At 42.3% G+C, this 19,696-nt stretch overlaps 1 protein-coding gene across 1 annotated transcript in view; it reads right to left on the reverse strand.

The window, feature by feature from the left end:
* The window catches only part of LOC124594436, an 822,371-nt gene that overhangs the window by 489,708 nt on the left and 312,967 nt on the right, over positions 1 to 19,696 (reverse strand). Inside the window, exons 28-29 of the mRNA XM_047132812.1 lie at positions 9,109 to 9,252; positions 4,858 to 4,920 (exon numbers count right to left, since the gene is read on the reverse strand). Of these exons, the coding sequence (XP_046988768.1) occupies positions 4,858 to 4,920; positions 9,109 to 9,252 (207 nt within the window). The remainder of the gene's footprint in view (positions 1 to 4,857; positions 4,921 to 9,108; positions 9,253 to 19,696) is intronic.

Genomic DNA, 19,696 nt, shown 5'->3' on the forward strand with positions numbered 1-19,696 from the left:
ATTGCTAAATTATTTTGCTGTTTTTCTTACATTTAACTGCAATTTTTAAGGTTATTGTGTTTAAAGGCAGAAAAGGAAATAAAAATTTTTATTTAATAAAGTCTTTTCTGGATTGTGTGTTACGGTTTTGTAGGCTAGTGCCTTACCGCTCGCTAGCTCCTCGCTTACTACAGTATTTCATTATGGACAAAAGATTATTTGTACTGGTAAATAAACATTGGACACTGACTTTAATATGAAACACTGAACCAGTTACTATAAATTTATTTGTAACGCAAACGTTTCGGTCACGTCCTTTTCCAACTAGGCTCAAATGTAATACATTGCACATGATTGGGGAGGGTAGTAGGTGCCTAGTGGGGCATATGTACTCCGTTGATAAAGCGGAGATAAGCTAGCCCCCCCCCCCTTCTCCCCCCTTATTTTGTTGCAGCGGGCTCCGCTACTGTGACAGGGGGCTTTCAATGTCTACCACGACTTCAGGCGAACAAAAAATTGAGTACATACCTTTATTTTTTCGAGGTTATAATGAAAACATTTTGGCTATTCCCTCGTATATTACAGTTTGCTGGAAGATTTCACCACATTCCTCTGGAGGCGTGCATTTCCTTCACACGCCATTGCTCGATCCACACGCAGGGGCAACAGTGGCCGCTATTCATTCCGACGCAAAATCTGGAAACTGATTCACCGGAAGCGAACTGCGCCGTGGGAGGGTCCGCTTGTAAGGAACAACTTGGCCGAGCATACGGGGAGCCGTACCGTGAACTCTGAGTCACAGTGTTTCCTGTCCTGCGCGCAGTCAACACTGCTCACTCTTGTCTTCTTAATGAAGCTGCGTCATAGCAGAAACGCCAGTGTCGAAACGTTAACACACCCCAAAGCAATCTTTTAGAGCTGCTGAATTTTTGTTCGGTGTCTGCCGGTGTTCCCACGTATTCGTGTTTAGCAGAATGTATTATGAACATGGCAAGACAGAAACCAGATTTTTGAATCTCCAGAAAGACATTTCTTTGATGTCGCGCTGGATATACAAGCAAAAGCTTCTTAGAGTGTATCTCTGATTAGGTGTAACTCCCGGATGGCACCGGACCGGACAAGGAAGCAACTTTACTGTCCAGATTGAGAGCTAAGTCAAATACGGTCGTGAACAGCACTTGCCGTTTACTTGATATAAATACTCCAAATCGTAAATCTTCGGAACACAGCTGGGTCACAAACAAAACACTTGCACTCATGACGCAAATTTGCACGGACAATTGGTATGAATCAATTCTAGCCAATTCCGTCACTCTTATCGAAGACTACGTCAACCAAGCCAACGTCTCAACACTCTGCTCTGAGGTCTCTCCCTTTACCGAACAAGTTCACGCTAAGTAGTCCGAAACATTAGCCGAGAAAATGGAAAAGAGGCCGAGCAGAAACCCACGGGCGCGCCTGGAAAGACATTTAGGATTCTGTCAGTCTTCCGCATTGCAGTACCAATTAATTAAGAAGGATCAATTACTACCGACCGCAGAATTACACAACGAAAACACCACCTCCATCCCAAGAGGCACACGGTTTCTACAACCCACGAAAGCCACAGGCGATCCTCGATTCCCCGGGCTCCCAAACGCTCCGATCAGAATGGCTTAGGATCAGAATGCAGGCCATTTCCTGTTCCCTTTAACAGTGCTTCTGTGCAAAATTTCTTTCTGGTAGGATTTCTAGGAGTTGATCTGCCATGGATGTTGGAAACACTGGCCGTGAATGGGAAATTTCTCGCCCTGTGAGTCAGCCACGTAGGCTCCGGGCGCAACCCATTTAGGAGGATTATTCAGCTCCAAGCTGAAGAAATTCTCCTTCCCTCAGAAGCTGACCTGTCACAGACAACAGCTAAAGGGAGAGCACATAGACACGGCCAGAGGATGGGATAAAAGCCTTTCAATCGCCAAGACTGCACAAATTCTTCTTGATTTTTGACAACCGATATCGACAAATATGAACAACTGTGATCTTATGGTCTGAACTATAATGCATAGACGTGCATATATCTCTTATCATGATTTGTGACATAATATTTGAGAAAAAAATTTGACATTAAAAAAATCGAAATGGAAAATGTACATTTACATATCTTCAAAAAAGTTTTGTTACAAAACCTGTTCACTCTGAGTTAGAGTCTCATGCCATGTTGTCATCGTAGCGGCGAAAATACAGTACGCATTATATACCTAAAAGTTTGTCAGAAATAAAAAATTTACAGTTGAAAAGGACATTGAGCACCTGGGAACGTTCGCATTCATAGCGCTCACGGATGATTGTTAGTTCTTCAAAGTCATAATACACAGTAAAATGCACATTTGCTCTTCTGCTAGCCTTTGCGTGATATGTTCGATAGACTGAGGATCCACTTTAGACGAGGTATATGATGCAACTCAAAATGTGCATTTTACGGTATATTCTGATTTTTAAGAATCAACAATCATCCGTGAGCGCTACGTATGCGAACATGGACAGGTGCAAGATGTGCTTCTTAACTGTAAAACGCTTAATTTCTGACAAATCTTTGTATAATGTGCTATATTTTTTCCACCATAATGACAACGTGGCATGAGGTTCCAACTCAAAGGGAACAAGTATTTGAACAAAAATTCTTTGAATGTATGCTAATGTATGTTTGCGTTTCCCTTTTTTGTAATGTCAAAAAAATGGTTCAAATGGCTCTGAGCACTATGGGACTTAACTGCTGAGGTCATCAGTCCACTAGAACTTAGAACTACTTAAACATAACTAACCTAAGGACATCACACACATCCATGCCCGAGGCAGGATCCGAACCTGTGACCGTAGCGGTCGCGCGGATCCAGACAGTAGCGCCCATAACCGCTCGGCCATCCCGGCCGGCTGTAATGTCAAACAAAAATTTTTCTCAAATATTACTTGACGGATCATGATAGGAGATATACTCAGTTTAAATACATTATGTTACAGACCAGAAGATACCATATATGTCGAAATCGGTTGTCAGAAATTAAGTCTAATTCATGTGAACTTGGCTACTGAAAGTTTTTTCATCGAGTGAAAAGTAAATCGCCCGTTCTAATTTCTCGAGATGAGAAAATTCTGTCAAATAATGAGACGTTGCAGAATATTCACAATTCTTTTTTGTTGTCAATGTTCACTATGAAGTCGTAAAAATGTACGTCAATCTCAACAATGTTTGTTAGTTTAACTCAGCTTCCTTAGGAAAAACTGGCTACGCTGAGGCACGAAGTCTCTATTTTTTCGTGAGAGGTGCTGTAATGTTCCCCATGAGACCCAAGAAAAATCGTAGGTGAAATTATAAAAAACATACAATGAAATAAATCTATGTAATAATTGTGATGATACGTAAATTCGTTTCCGCTTCATCCATAAAATAATCCATGTTGTCAAATCAAAGTTTTATGGCCAGGTACTCTTACTACTAGGCCAAGCTTCTAGAAGCACCTTTTCTCGATCTGTTGTACCGTAAGCCTGTTAAGTTTCGTTGTGCTGATAATGCACTTAAATGATTGTAATATCTAATTCTATACTTCGTAATACTTGTCATGTTTGAGTCCCATGTAAATAGAGATAATTTTTGTGTACTTCTGCATCTTTTCATAGTCCGTAAAGAAAATATTGGGGACGGATTGTTTGGCGGTATAACGATCGGACACATTAAGTGCACTTTTGTTATTTGTTCATCACCAGAAACAGAACCACCCTGAGATTGACTTACCGGTCATTTCTTCCAGCTTTCACGTACATTTTTGTACTAAAAAGTTGGTTAGGTTGATCTGTCATTTGTTTGTGAACAATGATGTCGTCAGTCGCTCCATTGACTTGATGTCTCCGGCTCCAAGAGATAATTTAGAAATTAAACGCTGATTATAAATGTCAGGAATTTCATCAGTTTTTTATTTTTAAATCTAAAGATATAGGTTAGTTTCGTCTCATTGGGGGTATCACTTTCTTGTTGTTGTAGTTACAAAGCAAGTTTTAGGAGCTATATCCTCCCCTTACCGTGACTTACTGAGAAAACTTTTATTTAAAACATCTCAGACTTTAAATAACAGGGGGAGAGAGAGAGAGAGAAAGAGAGAGAGACGCTTCATTGCGCAAAAGGTTTCATTTGTGGAACTATTGCTCCTATAAACTCAGATTTCCAATCTAGGAGGACCTGTGCCACCGTTAACTTTACAGCCGTTATTCTTTCTGTTAATGATCAGTCGCTATAAAACTTCAGTGGTGGTCTGCTGAGTATTTATTCGTTTTTACGCAATAATCGGCATTTTGTCCTCTTAGTTATGAGCTGATATAGTAGTTAAGTCAGAGTTGAGACGGAAACATTTCTCAAAAGATCCTCTGAGACTGTTAGACAAGTATATGATTCTTGGTTGCAGATGGTGATTACATAGTGAAGCCAGAGCTGAGACGGAACATCTCTCAGAGAATGCTGTAAGACGATTAGATAAACATGTGATACGCTGTTACAAATGAAGATTCCATATGTCCACAGTAGTATGTCACAACACTATTACGCATCGTGTTCGTTAAGTACTTACCTTCAGAGAAGAAGCAAAACTGCGCACATGTTGTAGCGAAGAATTATTGGTGATGGGATGACGGTTTGCCACCCTATAGATACTGCAGTGAACATCGGAAAATTACGTCTATCTTTCAGTACTCGCCACTGGACGGAGAATAACAGCACTGCTGTACATACGAGAGTACATGAGGGGACGTATGTTATTTCGGATGCTCTTGAGGTGCAGCGATAAAGCTATGCGGTTTGCGTTTTCGCGGCAGAGGACAAGGGGTGCGCATGCGTATCTGATGCAGTCCTACCTGGCAATATTCTCGGTCGGTCTCCTCCAAGTCATCCGCACTGTCGAGGTCGGGGTCACGGGCCTGCAAAGCGAACATCCTATGTTGAACAGTTATTCTGAATACGAGTGCGTGCACTGAGGTGACAACAGTCATGGGACAGTGAGACGCACATATACAGATATGGCGGCAGTATCGCGTACAAAAGGTAAAAAAGGGCAGTACATTGGCGGAGTTGTCATTTGTATTCAAGTGATTCACGTGAAAAGACGTCTGACGTCATTATGGTCGCACGGCGGAAATTAATAGGCTCTGAGCACGGAATGGTAGTTTGAATTAGACACATGCATTATTCCATTTCAGAAATCGTTTGTGAATTCAATAATCCGAGTTCCGCAGGTGTTAAGGATGTTCTCAGAATACCAAATTTCAGACTTTAACTCTCACCACGGACAAAGCAGTGGCCGACGGCCTTCACTTAACTAGCGAGAGCAGAGGCGTTTGCGTAGAGTTGTCACTGCTAACAGACAAGTAACACTGCGTGAAACCGCAGAATTCAGCGCGGGACGTACGACGAACGTATCCGTTAGAACAATGTGGCGAAGTTTTGCGCCATTGGGGTATGGCAGCAGACGACCGGCGCGATTGCCTTTGCTGAGAGCACGATATCACCTGCAGCGCCTCTTCTGGGCTCGCGATCATATCGGCTGGATCCTAGACACTGGAAAACATCATGGGCCTCATGTTCCCAAGCAACGATAGCATGTTTATGAATGACAATGCGCGTTCTCACAGGGCACGATTATTCGCGATTGGCACGAAGAACATTTTGGACAGTTTGAGTGAATAATTTGGCCACGCAGGCCTCCCGACATGAATCCCATCGAACATTTATGTGACGTAATCGAGAGGTCAGTTCGTGCACAAACTCCTGCACCGGCAGGACTTTCGCAATTATAGACGGCTATAGAGGCATCACGGCTCAATATTTCTACAGGGGACTTCCAAAAACTTACTGAGTCCATTCCACGTCGCGTTGCTGCACTACACCGGGCAAAATGCAATCCGACACTATAATAGGAGAATATCCCATGACTTTTGTCATCTCAGTGCAAATATCCCGTATTAGTAAGAACATCTGACTGTAAATACAGATATTACAACTTCTCTAATACTTAGTTTTCAAGTTATGCTTCACAAACTTTTTGTGTAGCCTGTTGCACTGATGTGGAACCATTTAGTCTACAAGCTACTGTCATACTTAACTTTTATGTATCGGTACGTGATATCCATTTACTCATGAGCGCAATCAAAACGAAACAGAGGCATTACATCAACAAAACACATTCCAAATAATCGCCTATTAACGTTAAGCAATTGACACGAATAGCTTTTTGCGTTTTTTTTGTTTAAACCTATCTACGCCGCTTATCAAAATTTTACTTCATTTGGTAGGTAATCAAACAATGCTTTCGTCGCATCATTAACCTTTTTCAGCAAAACACAGACGTGAAAGAAGAATTATGAAGGGTATGTTAAGCATTTTATCGGCTTTACATTCATGTAATTCGGTTTTATCTGTAATGGAGTGTTTGTAACTAATTTTAGTAGAGAATGTGTTTACAGGGTAGTTGTACTTAAACTTTCGCTGCTTGAGCCAGTGTGGACAAACAAGTGTTTACCGTATGGGTACCCAACTTTTGGGAATGATGTTCAGACTGTGCGCTGCAGGATTTGCGTTGCTATTAGTGTTAGTCATGACTTGCCGCTAGGCGCCGGTGATGGTACGGCGATTTAGGGTTGCAACACAAGCATCAGTGTGAATTGCAGTTGCAGACAGTCGCCATGAGTCCGGACAAGGTGAGCAGCGCCTTACTCGTAAAGCTATTTTATCAAACCAATAGCTATAGAGCTGATGCGACTTGCGACTATCGACGCATTAAAGGAGTACTGAGGGCCCTCTTTCCGCACCGGCGTTGAAAGAGATGATTCATAGCTTCGAATTAACTGGAGAGATAACTTCGAATAAACTGGAGATTTGTGAACTGCTCCTCGGAGCGGCCGACTGCCAATTGCGTCACCAGTTATTACTGTAGCCGTGGCTGGGAATGCTGGAAGCCATGTGCTGTCTTCATGCGGTGCACCGGCTGTGTCACGGCAGGTGAACATTCTATGGTCCCCCGTTCGAAAAGTGCTGCGAACAGTTTGTGAAATGGAGCCTCTAGTGCGGTTCCAGGCTGTCGTGGGTGCAGATGAGCGTCACGTTGAACAATGTCTGTAACCTCGAACGTAAATATGGTACATGATTAACAAGCATTACCCTCTCATGTGGAAATTAATACGTGTTTATTTCAGTGATTTATTCTTTATTTATCTTCAGCATGTCCTTGTAAATGTTGCAACAAATTCTCATTGTCCTACATACTCCTTTTTGATGGGGGTCCCTCTCAAGTAGCTAAAGTTTAATAATAACCACCCTGTATGAACAACATCTTCCTCAAATCGTCATCCCACCACAAATTTACTTTGTACCATGCATCTATAACAGTAAAATTGAGACATGTACACCCTGTGTGCTATATTTATGATAACGTCTTCTCTAGCTTATAGATAGTTCTTGTAATGGACGAAAAATTATTTCATTATTCAGTTCGCAAAATACAAACGAACTAATTGACAACACAAAAGAATAGCAACTATGAGTAACTACATTCCCGTAAGACCTACAAAGTATTATTGTTATTATAGTTATTATTATTAACATCGTTATTATTAATATTGTAATTATAATGGCAGTCATCAGCCACAAAGCATCGGCAGTTTGAAATCTTCCAGTTTCTGCCTGTTCGGAAGTAAAAAGTTCGACATTCAAGTGATTTACAAACAGTAACTATTGGTTGACTTGAAATGGAGGAGCACAATGTGAGTGAACCAAGTGTCGCTGGGGATAGTAATAGTGGAGTGGAAGCATGTTTTGTAACATCGCCTATCGCCAATGTGGACAGTTAGCATTCTTCCCCGAGGGGGAGCTTTAGTTAGCAGTCACGCCGCATTGGGACCTGCTTTATCAGGCTATGAAAAGGTTCTTAGAAATAAACAGTAGCGCCTGATAACTCACTAGTCCGTGATTTAATAAAGCACATATGAAAACTAAATACTGTGTATCTTTCGTCATTTCAAAAATAAAGCACTCCATCTTCAGGCCACGAGTGGCCTAGCCGGACCATCCTCAGGGAGGATGCGGATAGGAGGGGCGTGGGGTCAGCACACCGCTCTCCCGGTCGTTATGATGGTATTCGTGACCGAAGCCGCTACTACTCGGTCGAGTAGCTCCTCAATTGGCATCACGAGGCTGAGTGCACCCCGAAAAATGGCCACCACGCCCGACAGCGCTTAACTTCGGTGATCGCACGGGAACCGGTGTAGCCACTGCGTCAGGGCCGTTGCCCATGTCAAAATTAAAAGTTTTAAAAGAAAATCTTTTTCATTGTTCAGTTTAGTTTAGTTAAACGCTAATGTAGGTGAAGGTAGAGAGGGCGGGGGCAGGAAAGAGGACTACCTAATACCAGATTGCAGTCAGGCGTTATGGTCTCAGGTTACCAGGTATTAGGTTTTTTTGCCCAAGTATTCGGTATTTCAACCCGGTGTTCGGAACCGAAGTGTGAGTGGTTCGGTTCTCCTAGAATGCCATTTATATTATTAATTTGTTTCTTTATTTGCAAAATCATGCCAGTAACAATTTAGTGTCTGTTGCCAGCCGACGGTGCTGCATTTGGAACAATTACAAAGTCAAGTGCTTATATCCACAAAGTGAATAATGGCGGTTCCATGAAGCAATCAATGCCTATGTGGAAATAGTCGTCAGTCACATGAATCAAACTGAGTGTTGATATGGCAAATGCAGAATTATACATTCGTTGTAATTTAAAGTTTATAACAAGCAACTTTTACCGTAAGTTAAAGGTAACAAAAATGTATCCAAGACTGTAATTACTAATAACAGATACAATTTTTAGAGTTTATTAGGCGTTTTATCGTTTCCACCCTCAGCCCTCAGGTCAGCAAATCCTTTCCCCAGGCAATGTTCGGTAATTTTGTTAATTTAATCTGGCAACCCTAGTCCCTACAGACGCTGACTTCCTCGTGTCCGTGCTGACGACAACGACCAGCTCTGGCGACAGTGCCGCAGATCATATTACAAGCGCCGATGTTCTACTTAAGTGCGTGGAGGTAGGGTGGCAGTTGGCTCAGACTGCAGGCGGCGCTACTCACGAGGGCGGGGTGCTCCTGGCGCAGCTCGGCGCACCACTGCTGATAGGGCGGCCCGCAGCCGGACACCTTGGTCAGGAAGTCTCGCAGCTCGCGGCACAGCGGCGGGTTGCGGTCCAGCTCCACCCGCGACACGCGCAGCCACTCCTGCAACACGGCGCAGGCACGCCGGGCTGAAATGCTGCCAAGTGCTGACACGAAAACATCACTACTCTAGTTGCAGCTGGTAAGGCAACAGGTGAGGAGAAACAGTGCCACTACTCCATGATGAGGCGCAGAAGACGGCACGACGCTGACTATCTATTGTGTCGCCCTCTACCAAACGGCGTCGTGCAGATGCCGCATGGAAGACGCACGGGGTCCACAGACTGCTCTCACCTTTCTGAAACGTTCCTTTCGTCCGTGCGTCGGAACTTCCGTGGCGTCGAGCGAAGTCACACTCGTGAGTTACATGTTCCACAGATAATTTCGGCGATTCTTTTATCGAAAGGACGTGGAACGAGCTAGTTCAAACAGTAACGAACACATTGTCATTTTATACCTACTCATGCAACTACACGTAAAAACAAGTTGTTTTTCTTTTTTTCGCTACCACTTTTAAAGCAGAAATTCTTCACTGGAATAGAAGGAGTTGTCCAGGAGAAATGATTTTAATTACAATTAAAACTTACATCGCTTCCTATCAGACATGTCTAACAATTTTTATTGTTGCATATTGACCTCTACTTTGAGCCACTGACAGCTTTAGCAAAGGGTAACTTAGGTTATTTTTTACTCTAGCGCTGTAGATATGTTTTTCACTGTTGTTCTCAAACTGTGATGGATGACCTCCGACGAATTTCATTAGCGAAAATACGTATTGTGACGGCGCAGTTAAAATAGCTAGCTTCTTGAAGATGTATCTACTCGTACATCACGTCTGGAAGTGAACACCACATATTATTCTTACTGCTCGCTTTTGTGCAATCAGTACTTTCTTTCTAAGTGTTGACTTACCGCAGAAAATAATTATGTACGACATTGTTGAGTGGAAATATGCAAGATACCTATGGAGCCTGATACGTTTGTTCCAGCATTAGCAATTATGCGAAGAGAGAAAGTAGCTGAATTTAATTGTATGGAAATGTCTGTAATACGCTTCTCCCAGTTCATGTTCTCATCACTATCTACACCAGAAAATTTGGAGCATTCTACTCTGTTCACTGACTTCTGCTTATGTGCTACATCAATTGTTGGTATGACTCTATTTGTTGCACAGAACTGAATGTAATGATTTTTTCAAAATTTTGGGAGAGTCTATTTTCGCTGAACTACTTAATAATTCTTTGGCAGTATCATTTACTAACTCTTCTTTCGCTTTCTCTAATGAGATTTACTATAACGTTGGTATCGTCTGCAGAAAATACCGATTTTGCTTGTTGAATGTTAAATTGCAGGTCATTCACATGTATAAGGAATAGGAATGGACTCAAAATTGAGCCCTCGTGACCCCTCTACCTTTTTTTTTCTTTTTTTTTTTACCGCAGTCTCTCAAATGTTCTATCTTTCCGACACTCTCTGAATCATTCAGCATTACCTTTTGCATTCTGTTTTTCAAGTACGATTCAGACTGGCTGTGAGTAAAGCCATCAATTTCAATTCCATAAAACATGAGTTCTTCTAACAGAGTATCATGATCTACAGAATCGAAACACATGTCCACAGCATTATTAGATCTAAATTAAGTAATTTTGTCTTTATGCTGATTGATGTAGGATATGAAAGCAAGATACCACTGCTGTTTATACAACTTAGTCAGCTGATAAGTGTAACTTATGTCAACTTCCGTCATAAGTAGTCTTATTATGTAACCTCAGAGATGGTGTCTAATTGCTATAAGCCAACTCCAGTTTTACTCATTCAGTGATGGCACATTGATGTAAATATAAAAAAAATATAAAAATAAAAGGTTTTTATGTGTAGTTTTATATTAGCACATATTTTCAGTAAAATAAACATTTTATACGTGCACTATATTTTACGTTAGAATCCCACATAGTGTGGGGGCTTGTTTTACGATATTCTATTACAAAATTTTTAATTTTCATCTTTCGGTTGCAGCGAAACCAACCAATAAGGTCAAATCCTATTTCATAAGTCTGTAAGTTTCGACTGTGTAGCTTTCCTCTAAACCTATTTCTGTTACGTGTGTTATATGGCATGAACTTGTTAATGTATATAATCTGTTATGTCATCGTTACGTCACAAATTGTCCAATTTTTATTTGGTAATGTAGGCAGCCATCCATGACAATTTACAGCATACTGTTTATTTTTATAGAATTTGTGTGAACTTCGCCGTTATTATTATATGGTGTATTCTGATTTGATTTTTACACTTCTTCTATTAATATCAATGTTAAACAAAAGAGTGGCCGTGTTACATTAGTTGTAATTGATGTCAAACAGTGCAGACCAGCATGTGGTGGCGGCTCTCAGCAGTAGCTCCCGCTATATTCCAAATTCTGTCGTTAGTACTCTGTCGCAGCCAACATGGCCTTACACCACTGAGCGGCAAGACGTGGCATGTATCTGTCTTGTTCGTTCCAAGTGTAGCCAAAGTTGTACATACTTTACGACAAAATACTTTGCTTGTCATTGTAATGCCTCGATTTTTGTGGTATGTTCTTTTTTTAAAAACAAAGAGAATTACTTATTAGAGGTATTAATCATGTAACTACTACTGTCCAATTTTATGGGCATGTAATTTTCTTCGTTGAGCTTTTGTGTATGCCCTACTATATTTTTTATTTTTTGACTGTTGGTGTAATCTCGACATATTTTCTTTTTATAGGTATGAGGATGTCAGTACATACTGCAGAAATTAGTAATCCAGTAATGGTGTTAACATAGTGACCTTGGCAAATAAATGGCTTTTCAAAAAAGTCTACAGTACAAAATTATAGATCACCTCCTGCACTGAAAGGTCATGTGAGGTAACCAGAACTGAATAACTTTCTTCATTTTGAAACTGAGTGCGAGAGCATTCTCAGAAAATCACTCAATAGTATTTTTAACATTATTCACTATTCCTTCTGTTGCTGTTTGTATGCATGGATTGATAACAGTACTAGCGTCATCCGCAAAAAGAACTAATGCTGCTTGTTGTGTATTAGACGGAGGGCCGTTTACATATATGAGCGACAATAGTGGATCTAAGATTGAGACTTGGACTCTCTCCAGTCAGAAGAATCTCCCCTAATTACATTGTCTGAGTTATTAAATACAAATTTCAGCATTCTTTTGGTTAGATATGACAGTAAGCATTGGTTGGCTATACCATTAGTTCCATAAAACCTCGGCTGACCTCGGAGAATATTGTGATTCCCACAATAAAATACTTTAGATAAGCCACACAAAATACCAACTGACGCTATTTTGTTATTTAATGGTTGTAAAATTTGGTGACTGAGCATGTAAATGGCATTCTCAGTTGAGCAACTCTTCTGAAATCCAAACAGTGTTTGCTGAGTATATTATTGCTGTTCAGATGAGACACTGTTCTGCAATATATCACATTATCAAAAAATTTGGATAATGATGTGAGTAGTGAAATGGGACGGTAGTTACTGTCATCTATTCTGTCATCTTTCCTACAGAGGGCTTAACAATGGCGAATTTCAATCTCTCAGGAAAAGTGCCCTGAGTTAGTGATGCGGTACATATTACAGAAACGACAGGGCTTATTGCATGAGAGCAAGTCTTTAGCACTCTGTTGGAAACGCCACAAAATCGGGATGTGATTTTATTTTCGCGAGAATATATAATTTTCTCGAAAATGAAACCTCCTCTCTATTTTCGGGAGAATATATAATTCCCCCCCCCCCCCCCCCCATGAACCATGGACCTTGCCGTTGGTGGGGACGCTTGCGTGCCTCAGCGATACAGATAGCCGTACCGTAGGTGCAAACACAACGGACGGGTATCTGTTGAGAGGTCGGACAAACGTGTGGTTCTTGAAGAGGGGCAGCAGCCTTTTCAGTAGTTGCAGGGGCAACAGACTGGATGATTGACTGATCTGGCCTTGTAACATCCACTAACCAAAACGGCCATGCTATGCTGGTACTGCGAACGGCTGAAAGCAGGGGGAAACTACAGTCGTAATTTTTCCCGAGGGCATGCAGCTTTACTGTATGGTTAAATGATTATTGAACCCTCTTGGGTAAAATATTCCGGAGGTAAAATAGTCCCCCATTTGGGTCTCCAGACGGGGACTACTCAGGAGGACGTCGTTATCAGGAGAAAGAAAGCAGACGTTCTACACATCTGAGAGTGGAATGTCAGATCCCTTAATCGAGCAGGTAGGTTAGATAATTTAAAAAGGGAAATGGATAGGTTAAAGTTAGATATAGTGGGAATTAGTGAAGTTCGGTGGCAGGAGGAACAAGACTTCTGGTCAGGTGAATACGGGGTTATAAATAATATATCAAATAGGGGTAATGCAGGAGTAGGTTTAATAACGAATAAAAAATCTACTACAAACAGCATAGTGTACGCATTATTGTGGCCTAGATAGACACGAAGCCCACGCCTAGTACAGTAGTACAAGTTTATATGCCAACTAGCTCCGCAGATGAAGAAGAGATTCTTCAAATGTATGATGAGGTAAAAGAAATTATTCAGATAGTAAAGAGAGATGAAAATTTAATAGTCGTGGGTGACTGGAATTCGATAGTAAGAAAAGGAATGGAAAGAAACGTAGTAGATGAATACGGAGTAAGAGTAAGGAATGAAAGAGGAAGCCGCCAGGTAGAATTTTGCACAGAGCATAACTTAATCATAGCTGATACTTGGTTCAAGAGTCATGAAACAAGGTTGTATGCATGGAAGAGGCCTAGAGGTACTGGAAGGTTTCAGATACACTATGTAATGATAAGACAGAGATTTAGGAATCAGGTTTTAAATTGTAAGAACTTTCTAGGGGCAGATGTGGACTCTGACCACAATCTATTGGTTATGAACTGTAGATTAAAACTGAAGAAACTGCAAAAAGTTGGGAATTTAAGGAGATTGGACCAGGGGAAAATGAAAGAAGCAGAGGTTGTAGAGATTTTCATTGAGAGCATTAGGAAAAGATCGACAAGAATGGAGGAAAGGAATACAGTAGAAGAAGAATGGGTAGCTCTGAGGGATGAAGTAGTGAAGGCAGCAGAGGATCGAGTAGGTAAAAAGACGAGGGCTAGTAGAAATCCTTGGGTAACAGAAGATATAATGAATTTAACTGATAGAAGGAGAAAAAATAAAAATCCAGTAAATGAAGCAGGCAAAAAGAAATACAAACGTCTCAAAAATGAGATCGACAGAAAGTACAAAATGTCTAAGCAGGGATGGCTAGAGGACAAATGAAAGGATGTAGAGACATATATCACTAGGAGTAAGATAGATACAGCCTACAGGAAAATTAAAGAGACCTTTGGAGAGAAGAGACCCACTAATATGAATAAAAAGAGCTCAGATGGAAACCCAGTTCTAAGCAAAGAAGGAAAGAAGGGAAAGCAGAAAGGTGGGAGGAATATATAGAGGGTCTATACAAGGGCGATGTACACGAGAACAGTATTATGGAAATGGAAGAGGATGTAGATGAAAATGAAATGGGAGAAATAATGCTGCGTGAAGAGTTTGACAGAGCATTGAAAGACCTAAGTCGAAACAAGGCTCCGGGAGTAGACAACATTCCATTAGAACTACTGACAGCCTTGGGAGAGCCAGTCCTGACAAAACTCTATCATCTGGTGAGCAAGATGTATGAGACAGGCGAAATACTTCAAGAAGAATATAATAATTCCAATCCCAAAGAAGGCAGGTGTTGACAGATGTGAAAATTATCGAACTATCAGTTTAATAAGTCACGGCTGCAAAATACTAACAGACGAATGGAAAACTGATAGAAGCCGACCTCGGGGAAGATCAGTTTGGATTCCGTAGAAATGTTGGAACACGTGAGGCAATACTGACCCTACGACTTCTCTTAGAAAATATATTAAGGGAAGGAAAACCTACGTTTTTAGCATTTGTAGACTTAGAGAAAGCTTTTGACAATGTTGATTGGAATACTCTCCTTCAAATTCTGAAGGTGGCAGGGGTAAAATACAGGGAGCGAAAGGCCATTTACAATTTGTACAGAAGCCAGATGACAGTTATAAGAGTCGAGGTGCATGAAAGGGAAGCAGTGGTTGGGAAGGGAATGAGACAGGATTGCAGTCTATCGCCGATGTTATTCAGTTTGTATATTGAGCAAGCAGTATAGGAAACATAAGAAAAATTCGTAGTAGGAATTAAAATCCATGGAAAAGAAATAAAAACTTCGAGGTTTGCCGATGACATTATAATTCTGTCAGAGACAGCAATGGAGCTGGAAGAGCAGTTGAACAGAATCGACTGTGTCTTGAAAGGATGATATGAGATGAACATCAAGAAAAGCAAAACGAGGATAATGGAATGTAGTCGAATTAAATCGGGTGATGCTGCCGGAATTAGATTAGGAAATGAGACACTTAAAGTAGCAAATGAGTTTTTCTGTTTCTGGAGCAAAATAGCTGATGATGGTCGAAGTAGAGAGGAAATAAAATGTAGACTGGCAATGGCAAGGAAAGCGCTTCTGAAAAAGAGAAATGAGTTAACATCGTGTATAGATTTAAATGTCAGGAAGTCTTTTCTGAAAGTATTTGTGTGGAGTGTACCCATGTATATAATGAAACGTGGACGATTAATAGTTAAGACAAGAAGAGAATAGAAGCTTTCTAAATGTGGTGCTACAGAAGAATTCTGAAAACTAGATGGGTAGATCACATAACTAATGAGGAGGTATTGAATAGAATTGGGGAGAAGAGAAATTTGTGGCACAACTTGACTAGAAGAAGGGATCGGTTGGTAGGACATGTTCTGAGGCATCAAGAGATCACCAGTTTAGTATTGAATGGCAGCGTGGAGGGTAAAAATCGTAGAGGAAGACCAAAAGATGAATACACTAAGCAGATTCACAAGGATGTAGGTTGCAGTAGATAGTGGGAGATGAAGAAGCTTGCACAGGATAGAGTAAGATGGAGAGTTGCATCAAACCAGTCTCTGGATTGAATATCACAATAACAACAACAAAAACAATATAATTTTCTTAATTTCAAAAGGAGAAGTTGGCGATATATTCATACGACTGAATTTTGTAACAGCTCCTTTTTCAACTTAACACTGTGATTTTACTCTCCAACTATTTGTCCCTATACTTTCTACAAATTTAAGAAACGGTTATCAAACATATATGCTACTGTGACTGATCGTTTATAGTGCTTCCATTTAATTTAAGAGTGATGTTATTCTGCTCTGTGATTTATTGCTCTGCATCACTTTATTCCATACAGAACTAAGTCTGTTGTTGGGAGTTTCTAATTTATGATACAATGTGGATGGTTGTGGACCTATAATAGTTTTCTCAGCGATTTTCCATGGCGTCTCCGCACATCCTAGCGTTGCAGTTATTAGGTTTTGCCAAAATCACAGAGTCCGAGAAACAAATTTGGTGGTTTCCTGGTTCTACTGCATGATGTGCTACAGCTGATACATCTGTCTTATCCAGACGATAAATGCCCTTGCATTTCTTAAGGCAGGCGTTAATGGTTTCTACGTACATTTGGCCGCAAGTGTAAGCGACTGCATATACTCTGAAGTATCGTGGCGAGTGGTGCACCTAGGTGGTGATTGATATAGACGCTTGGCATAACACTGTTTGCTTACTGACCATTACCTAAATTCACGAGTAGAACATGACAAGTGCAATAACCCTTCGATGGTTGTCGACCGGTGTTTGTCCTTCGCAGCAAAGAAAAGAATGACACCACGTTGACCCTGTTTGGGCGCATTTGGTAATAACGTCAACACAGTTCACATTTTCGCATTTACTGCACGCACGATAGAAAAACATGAATGCCACACTAGTCTCTTGCCTACAGTCTGTGTTTATTCACTCTCATTGGAGTCGAGCTACCTTGCTGTGCCCCTGCATATTCAACCACCACATTCGTGCACATTCTCCGCGGGCCTGGCGCGCCCCTGCTTACCTCAGGTGGTTTATTATCAATGGAGGATTCTCTGGGCTGTTGATCGCCAAGCCTCGTGCAGACGCCACTGTGTCTGGGGGCGCAAGCCGCGCAGGAACATGGCGCGCAAGTAGCGGTAAACAGCACTGCAGTCGTAGGCACCTCTTTACGTCTGTGTGGCAACGTGACCGCGTGACACCGCTTGTGTGTTCCTCCGCTAATGAGTACTACGGTCGCTCCACTGCCCCCCTATAGCCAGTTCAGCTCCGCTTCTAGACCAAACGTCAGCCTGTGCCACAAACGAAGACGCCTACCGCTGCTGCTACTCATCGATAGGTTCCCAGCCGCTCCGGAAGGCCCCGCTTCGTAGGTTCATCGCCACTACCGACGAAGTCATAGTCGCACCTGCTACAGTTCTTCACTTCCGGACATTTCATGTAAATTGAAGATGGAGAGGGGAAGAAAGGAAAGGGAGGGGAGGGGAGTGGATCACTGCTGTCGCTGCACTGACATTATGCGAAATCAGTGGTGGCGAGTGAAAATCTTTAGCAGATCGGGATTCGAACCCGGGACCTCCTGCTCATTAGGCAGGTGCGGTAACCACAGCGCCATCCGGAACACAGCGTTATAGCAACTGCACGGACTATCTCGGTACGCCTCACCGACGAAGGACATTAGCATCGAGCGCCACCTATCTGCGGTCCCTATCCTCCATGTTCGCTCTCCGAGATTCTCACAGGAGGTCAGACGTATTTGTGAATCCCCACTGAAAATGGTGGATCGACTCCCCAGCTAGACCTATCAAATAACATGAATGCGTGGTATCCGTTGTTTCGGACACGTCGGAAAGAACAGACGCCACGCAGTCATATACCTGTCGATGAAGCGTGCTGTACAGTCGGTTGGGTAGCAGCAGCGGCAGGCGTCGTGGTTCTTGCCATGGGCTGTCGATTGGTCTTGAGGCGGAGCTGAACTGGGCTTATAGGGGCTGAGCGGCGACCGAGGTACTTGCCACCGGAGGAATACAGAAGCGGTGTCGCGGTGTCACGTGGTCACGTGGCCGCGCAGACGTGAAGAGGTACCTGGGATTGCAGTGCTGTTTACCGCGATCTGCACGCCACGTACCAGCACGGTTTGTGGCACCAGACGCTGAGGCGGCTGCACGAGGCTTGGTGGTAAACAGCTCACAGAATCCTCCGTTGACAAACAACTTGCTGAGGTAAGGCAGGGGCCGTGCCAGGCCCGCGAAGCATATTCACGAGTGTGGTGGCCGAATACGCAGGGGCACAGCCCTGCTTATATCAGGGACGATAAGAAATTTTCTGTTTGAGGGAGTTGCTGTAGCATATATGCAATGTAGGTCGGCTTCAATGAGGGTCAATTAACACCGAATGTAGGCACGAGACTCGTGTAGCATTCGTATCTTTCCATGTGCGTGCACTAAATGCGGGAATGTGAACTATAGCGACTGGCGACTTTATTACCAAATGCGTCCAAACAGGATCAACGTGGTGTTGTTATTTTCTTGGCTTTCGAAGGAGAAGCACCAGTAGACACTCAATGGGGAGTGAAGAACTTGTATAAGGCAGAATGTCTGTCGAAAACCACCGTTATGGAATGGTGAACGACAAGGGGTGCTGGTGCTTCATAGTAACGCAAATCCTCATATCGCAAATCTCGTAACGCAGAAGTTACGCCAACTCGAGTGGTAGACATTTGAGGTCCCGCCCTATAGCCTTAATCTCTCCCCATGCAATTTTCACGCCTTCGGTCCCATAAATTAGGCCCTGAAGGGTCGACGATTCCTGTCGGACGAGAATGTGCAGCAGGCAGTTACGGACCTCTTCACGTTTTACCAAACTGATCACCCCTGTGCGTCGGTGAGATGATTGTCTCAGTATTCAGGGCGATTTTGCCTGGTTGGCATACCGATTCTGGGCTGTACGGCCTTCGAATGGAAAGTTTTTGATCGCCCCTTATAATATATACTCCCGCTGTGGCAAGCGGTGGGTACAGGTCCTTTGCAGTGGTCAAATATTTGTGCACCTTTCCTGTTGGCATAAACACTGTATCAATACAACGTTTTCTGAATGTTTTGCTGATGTGATCCGTGGGAGGAAAATTGTCTCTTCAATCGGAACTTTAGGGCATAAAGTCTACAGAAAGTCTGTTCACAAGGATAGACATCTCCACGGAAATTCCAGTCATCATTTCGAACAGAAAACGGAAGTGAACGAAACATTGGTTGACCTGGCTAAAAGAGCCTGGAAGATTAGCTCGATCATTTAAGAACGGCCTTCAGAAGAAACGGCTGCTCCGACAAAGAGGTAAACAGGATACTGCATCCCAAAGGGTCTAGAGCTTCTACCGAAAAAAGAACCAACTAGAGGCAAACTTTTCCGTTCATTTGTAACAGCTGTCACAGATCGTATCAGCAAAGTACTCAGAAAACGCGGTAATGATACAGAATTTCAACCAACAAGAAAGGTGCAAGGATTTTGTTACGCTGCGAAGGACTTATAC

The sequence above is a fragment of the Schistocerca americana genome, chromosome 2, assembly GCF_021461395.2.
Source record: "Schistocerca americana isolate TAMUIC-IGC-003095 chromosome 2, iqSchAmer2.1, whole genome shotgun sequence".
NCBI lineage: Eukaryota > Metazoa > Arthropoda > Insecta > Orthoptera > Acrididae > Schistocerca > Schistocerca americana.